The sequence below is a fragment of the Notothenia coriiceps genome, unplaced genomic scaffold (genome assembly GCF_000735185.1).
Source record: "Notothenia coriiceps isolate Sejong01 unplaced genomic scaffold, NC01 NC01_scaffold00030211, whole genome shotgun sequence".
NCBI classification, from domain to species: domain Eukaryota; kingdom Metazoa; phylum Chordata; class Actinopteri; order Perciformes; family Nototheniidae; genus Notothenia; species Notothenia coriiceps.
In genome coordinates this window covers 566,596-573,297 of record NW_011362912.1, presented here as the reverse complement: position 1 = coordinate 573,297, position 6,702 = coordinate 566,596, and the positions used below count along the sequence as shown (strand labels likewise).

General features: G+C 39.3%; 1 protein-coding gene across 3 annotated transcripts in view; it reads right to left on the bottom strand.

Moving 5' to 3' along the window:
• unc5cb (unc-5 netrin receptor Cb) overlaps positions 1–4,812 on the bottom strand; it is a 104,145-nt gene extending 99,333 nt beyond the window's left edge. For all 3 annotated transcript variants that reach the window (XM_010787202.1, XM_010787203.1, XM_010787204.1), the window contains exon 1: positions 4,227–4,812. In XM_010787202.1, the coding sequence (XP_010785504.1) occupies positions 4,227–4,344 (118 nt within the window). In that variant the 5' untranslated portion in view covers positions 4,345–4,812. The remainder of the gene's footprint in view (positions 1–4,226) is intronic.
• Between the last annotated feature and the right edge of the window lie 1,890 nt (positions 4,813–6,702).

Below are 6,702 nucleotides of genomic sequence, written 5' to 3'. Positions count from 1 at the left end.
GGGTTATGTTTACTTTACTGGAAGAGGCATCCTTCAAGCAGGCTGGTCAGAAAGCATAAACACGCAGAATAAACACTAAAATTGCTTCTGGGAACTTCTTATGTCTGTTTCATCAGAAATTGTTGACACTGAGGTCTTCTGTATGCGCCATGAGTGTTTATTGATCTTAAAAACCTGAGGATGATTTCACATTTAGCTATCATACACAAATTACATTTAGTTTTAAGGACTCATTTGAGATTATACTTAGAAATTAACTCGGATATAATACAATAATATAGTTTATCAGATCATTGTTGGAAAATATCCAAAACATACTTTAGACCATTTTTATTTGTATCTTTTTTTGAAGTAAACATTTTTTTTGTGATTTCTGTTTTTATAAGTATCACAATATTTCAAAGGATTTTTGTTGGCTAGTCAAATATTTCTGAGGCTGCTGCGTATTAACTCATGACCTCAGTATTTCTAAAATCCCGGCTACAATGACAGTATTTGCCTCCACCAGCACATCACAAAATATATCATCCACCAGATGACTGCAGCAGAACTGTTCCCAGCCCTCTCTGCTCTATGTATATTTTCTGTCATCATAACAATAGTATATGACATCAAGTGAAGCAGGGAAGCAAACTCAGCAGCCACTTTTCACAGTAATTATCACTCGCTACCACGCTCCGTCTGTGGCTCAGCTAGCAACCAGCAGCACCTCTGACCCTCACTCAACACGGTCATACGGTACACACACTGTTTACTTTGCCCTCTTCTTTCACCTGCGTGTGAGGGAGTGTGTTACTGAATCTAAATTTCCATCAATTACATACAAAAACTGCTTGACTGTACAGTAAGTGTTTCATATTGCCAGCTCATGGCTCCTGGTCTGTAATTTACAACTGCGCCTTACTCACAATGTGCTCATTGTGCATACAGGCCCTGTTTATAGAATGACCGCAATGGTTGTAATGTTAGCGGCCCCCAAGGAGCCAGTTGTCATGCCACAGGGAAGCCTGTTAGAATAATAATGATAGAAATAACATTCATGTTACCTGCACTCTAAAAAGCGTGTGGTAAAGACGGAAAATAGCAAACGTCCTACTGTGTACTGAGTCACAATATGTTTCAGAGCTACATAGAATAAAGAAACTTTAACATTCTCTCCACAAACAGTCCTCAGAGGACACATCATCAGAGAGCGGGGAGCAGCACAGACAGTAACACGGTAAAAGCGGAAGAGAGAGACATAAAAGCAGCATTGTGGAAAAACTGAACTGATCTGAGGAATCCCTCAACACAGGGCTGGACTTTATACTTTTATAACTTTACTTTACTGCTCAAACAGTAACATGTCTACGGCTGTGCTGGTCTAAAGCAATACAATCATCTTTACAAACAATTGTGTCGTCACAATTTTATTGACAAAGCAATTATTGATGATTTAATCAATAGATCTGAAAAACTGAGTTTATCTTCAAAGAACCAGGGTTGACTCATTCAGCTTGTCAAAAAGGGCTAAAGAAACCTAAGTCAACGAAGACCAAAAGGACTAACTATTCAACAAATTAATTACCAGGGAGCAGCCCTAAACATTTCAGAGGCAGGTTATATTTGTCAACGCTTAAAATGTAATTTTCTCCATCCCTATTTTCAACATATTAAACGGTGTCTTCATTTGCAGGTATTTTCAACCTCCCTAAAGCAGCTTTTCAATGTGGAATCAATAAAGAAAGTGTAGCTCTTTCCTTGATTCACTGACCAGTCTTTTTCCCGGATGACAAATTCTAACATTTCAGATTCACCCAGTAGAATTAAAAAACTACTTTTACATTTCCCTCCTCCAAAAAGAAAAAACTGTTTTAAACATCTCCCGCTGGGTTTTTTTTTTTCACATATCATCATGACATTCCATATTCCCAAAACAACTTGACATCCTCCATCAACTTTTACAACAACATGCACACAGATACGGACACTGCACATATTGTTCAGCTCTGCCGGTGTGCTGGAAATACCAGGAGTACATCTGTTCTTGCACCAAGGGTTCCCAATCAAGCTACTGTCACAGAGCTCCCTGCTACCTTTCTGGCAGCTCCCAGCTTATATCTGTCTAAACCTGTCTCCTTTGTCAAGAGTTCAGCAGGTTAATGAGCACTCTCATTTCCCAGCACTCACTTCAGTCTGTAGACAGGGTGAGAGCGAGTCCTCTCAAAAGGCAACGTCAGGAATTAAAAATAACATGCAATAGCCAAATGAAATGTACCAAGTATACACATATTAAAATGACTCCAAAATAAAATATGCAGGGAAGGGGTTTGTTGTACGGGGAGCGCCAGAGTAAGTGAGCCACTTTAATCACCAGTAGTTTTACACTGAGGAAGTGACTCTCCAGTGATTTAGGAATGTGTAGAGCTCATCAGTGCCCAAAAATAGCGGGGCCCATTAATTAGTCTCAAACAATGTTCTCCTGCTGTATTGACTTCTTAATGGACAGAAAAGGACCTTGTTCGTATTCCCATCTAGTCAATGACACAGAGGCTCTCTGGGGTTTGGAAATGGGTATTATGTCATCTCACCCTGCCCTTCAGAAACCGGACCTGTGCTGTTTTTCATTCTTCCTCGCCCTCTCTTGCTCATTAACTATGTAGGAGTGAGATGAAGGTCTGGAGCAGCTATAAGGTTGCTCACAGACCCTCATGGCTGTCTAGGATATGTGCTCGGACACCCAATTTAAGCCTGTGTTGCTTTTGCACGAGCAGCCAGAACTTTCCAAAAAAAAAATATGTCATATCATTGAGAAATCTGCCTCTGTAAGCCTTTCCTTGCTGAAGTCTGTCTACAAGCCCCACATTCTGCTCATTTATTCCCATCTCGTCTTGTTTTTCAACCATAGTTCATTCAGAAAGAGCAGACAGATCACCTTAAATCCAGAAGCATACACACTTCATCTGGCATCTGACACACATGCACAAACACATACTGAACATTAACCCCTCTCACAGATGGCTTCCTCCGAGCTCCCTTTGTTTGACAGACAATCCCACTCAGGAGAGAGCAGATTAAGTAAATGGCTTCAGGTGTTGTGGCATTATCTCAATGCTTTCCGTAACTGACAGCTACTACGGCTCACAGAAAAAAAAAATCTTTCAACAGACGGCTCTTTTCTGAGGGAAAAGGCTGGAGGAACTGAGGGTTAAAATGCTCACTGGTTTAAGATGAATACAGTGAGAGGGGGAAATTAAAATTACCTCACACACTTAACCACTCCACATCTCAAACATACCGATTATTCAGTTCTAATAAAGACCTGTCCTCTGAGCAAAGGTCAAGACTTTTTAATATAGAAGATTTAATAGCTTCATTGGACTCCGACACAAATCGTCCTTTAAGGATCTCAATAATGGACATCCAATTTTTGAATTAAACTATACATATGTATGTCAAGATATGATAGCCAGTAATTAACGATTTTGCCAGTAATCTTTCAAACCTGAAAACCAAGGGGAAAGCTATTGAATGACCATCCAAGCTCTAAGGTTTTCTAATGCCCGCAAGAAACTTCATAAGAAGCAGTGAGAATTGGTTCATGAGAAAGAATGTTAATATAATTTAGTTCCAAATATTTAGGGAAATAATGGTCTATTTGTTAAATGTAACCTCCAGTAATATTATTCAGAATCTGCATTGTTATTGTTGTCAATCTAATGGGGCATAACAATCTTTAAGGATCAATTTTAGCAAGATCTAAAACAAGTTACCTAAATATGGGCTCAATTTTATTTTTGATGTTATCTTGGAAGCGCTGTTGGAGCACAGCAGCACTTCTTCATTTATTTTCCTAAGGAAACAGATGTGATCATGGGACTGTTTATGTTTACACGTAGCAGCCACTTGTGTTTTTCACAACTGAATAAAGAAAATGATATATTTTAAATTAAAGTGTGGTTTATTTTGTTCACCTTTTTTTCCAGCAAAGAGTTTGACTTCTATGGTTTTTCATAATTAGGCTAAAGTATTTATAGTTTCAATCTTAGGCCTTCTTTTTGTGTACACAGGCTTGTCTTGATCTCTCTAGTAGCCAAAAGGTGAGTCAATATATTGTTTCTGCTAAGAGTGTGTGTAAACTAACTTCAGGTGATTGTTCCGGTCCACTACACCCCTGCTGTAAGCCTCGAGGAGTTAACAAACTTCGAAACCAAGTTCACAGGTAAAATATACACTTTTAACTTTACCTTGAGCCACTCCGATATCCACCAGGAGAAAAAGCAGAAGCCAGGAAAGGGTCAGCATCTCAGGAGAGGATCTCGCTCCTCTTCCTCTTCCTCTATCAGTTTGTGCACCGTGCCCCATGATGAGGAGTCAAACTCCGCTCTGAGGCAAGTCCGAGTCTCTGGAAATTGCGCTCAATCACGCGCAATGTTCGCTCGCTGTTGTGCGCAACGGTCCAAACGTCACCCCACACCGAGCGCACAGCAAATTGGCTTTGCAAAAAAATATCCAGCCCGGTGTTTTGACATTCATATAAACTGTGACAGTTTATGGAACAAGAGGCGAGTGCATCGCCCTCCGTCTGTAGGGATGTTGCATTCAAATCTATCTCCGTTTGCTTTTCCTTTGAAAGCTTCACTTGGTTTGTCTAGAGGTGTGGATCGATGTCTTGATGCCCAATTCATGCTCCGATTACTCCCACACACAAAATCAAAGTCCTCCGGTGAGTCCACTCTCTCTGTGGCACCTTTCACGCGTGCAGCCAAGTATGTGTGAACCGTGTGTGTGCGTGCTTCGAGCCTCGCGCTCCACTGACGGGACTGAACCGGGGGAAGGAGCAGTCTCTGCGGGCTACCTTGCTCCTTCAGCCAATCCAAGTGCTCTGCAAGTGGCAGCGCTGTCTCAAAACCTGGCCCGGACACAGCGAGGAATGGATGGCATCTTTTCAGATTACATGATTTATGGAAGCCTTGAGCTCAATGTACATGGCGATCGTTGAAGTTGGTTATGCCTACACCTCTAAATTGCGTACCAAATTCTCTTTTGCTTTGAGAAATAGGTGCTTGTGGGTTATCTGTCTCCTTTTTTATTGTTTTTTCCGACTCTCTAAATACGCACTTTTTCTTTTTTTCAGACTCTCTAAATAACCTCCTAACCCTAACCCCTAGGCTTAATGTTTGTTATTTTTAGAAATTGAAAAGTTCTTGTGGAGGAGCCAGCTACCCGCTATTAAAAAGTGGCGACAGATAACCCACAAATAACAATAAATAATAGATTTAAAAATCAGTTTACTTTTTATTTTCATTTCCTTTCATTTCAAACCTTTATTTAATCAGATTGGTCCCTTGAGATCATAGTTCTCTTTTTCAAGGGAGACCTGCAGCATATAGGTTCCACATTAATTTGGTCTCTACATTTATTGCAAAACATGAATGAATTACATATGAGCCACAGTTGATTGATTTGATATGTAAGTTGTGGAAGAGTGTGATATAAATACCTCAATGCATTTCAAGTTTGTTTTTATAGTTAAACTCAGTGGTTTCCAACCTAGGGGTCAAGCTTACTTCTAAGGGTCACAAGATAAAAGGAGCGGTCTTGAAATAATAAATATTGGATAATTTGACCTGCTCTTGTTTCAAACAGTGAAACCAAACCATTTGAGTATTTTAAAGAGGACATGTCTTCTCTGTGGAACTTCTTTGAACTTAAAAACCTCTAAAACATGACGAGGAGCCCCCCAAAATGTGGTTACCTCCCGTGCTGAAAGATGAATCCAATGCTGAGGTGCTACAAAGTGCAGTTCCTCAAATGCCCATTTAAGGCTAGCTCCAAAAGCAAGTCAATCGTCAAATCCCAATGTTAAATGCCCAACTTGAAAGCAGAAATTAACATGTTTACAAACTGGTACAAAAAACAGGTTTGGTCACTGCTGAATTCCCCTGTATATAACAACTACAACCAGGGATGGCAAAAGTACACACATCCTTTACTCAAGTAAGTAAAGATACTCGTGTTTAAAAATACTCTGGCAAAAGTAGAAGTACTGACTAAACTTCTTTACTGAAGTAAAAGTAAAGAAGTGTAGGCTTCGAAATGTACTTAAGTAAAAAGTACCCATAACCACCAACTGTTTTAAAGAGTAACTGACCTCACTTTATATTATTAGAACAATAATGTCATTGTTAGCTAATGAATGTTTCGATGCTGAACAACGGCAAAATGACAACGTTTTCGTTTCACGCAATGACTCTAAATAATAATGATCACGCCACCAAACACAGATTAAAACTAAAGTAACGAAACTGTTTTGAAAATGTAAGAAGTAGAAAGTACAGGTATTTGTGTTAAAAATGTAAGAATTAAAAGTAAAAAGTCGTCAGAAAAATAAGTAGTGGAGTAAAGTACTGATACCAGAAAAATGTACTTAAGTACAGTAACGAAGTATTTGTACTCCATTACTTCCCACCTCTAACTACAACAGTAGTAAACATTGTAATAATTCACCTCTGCATAAGTATAAAGTAGCAAAACATTAAAATACTATAATAATATTCAAGTAAAAGTACCTCCAAACTTAAGAACAGCACTGGAGTATCATTTCACCAGAGTGCATTGCAAACAGGTGCTTCCGTTTCCTTGTCTCTGTGTATTTTGAGAACATAAATCGTCATTAATTTAGCGCAGGGGCTGCAGCAGGAAGGCATAATTTATCTGACC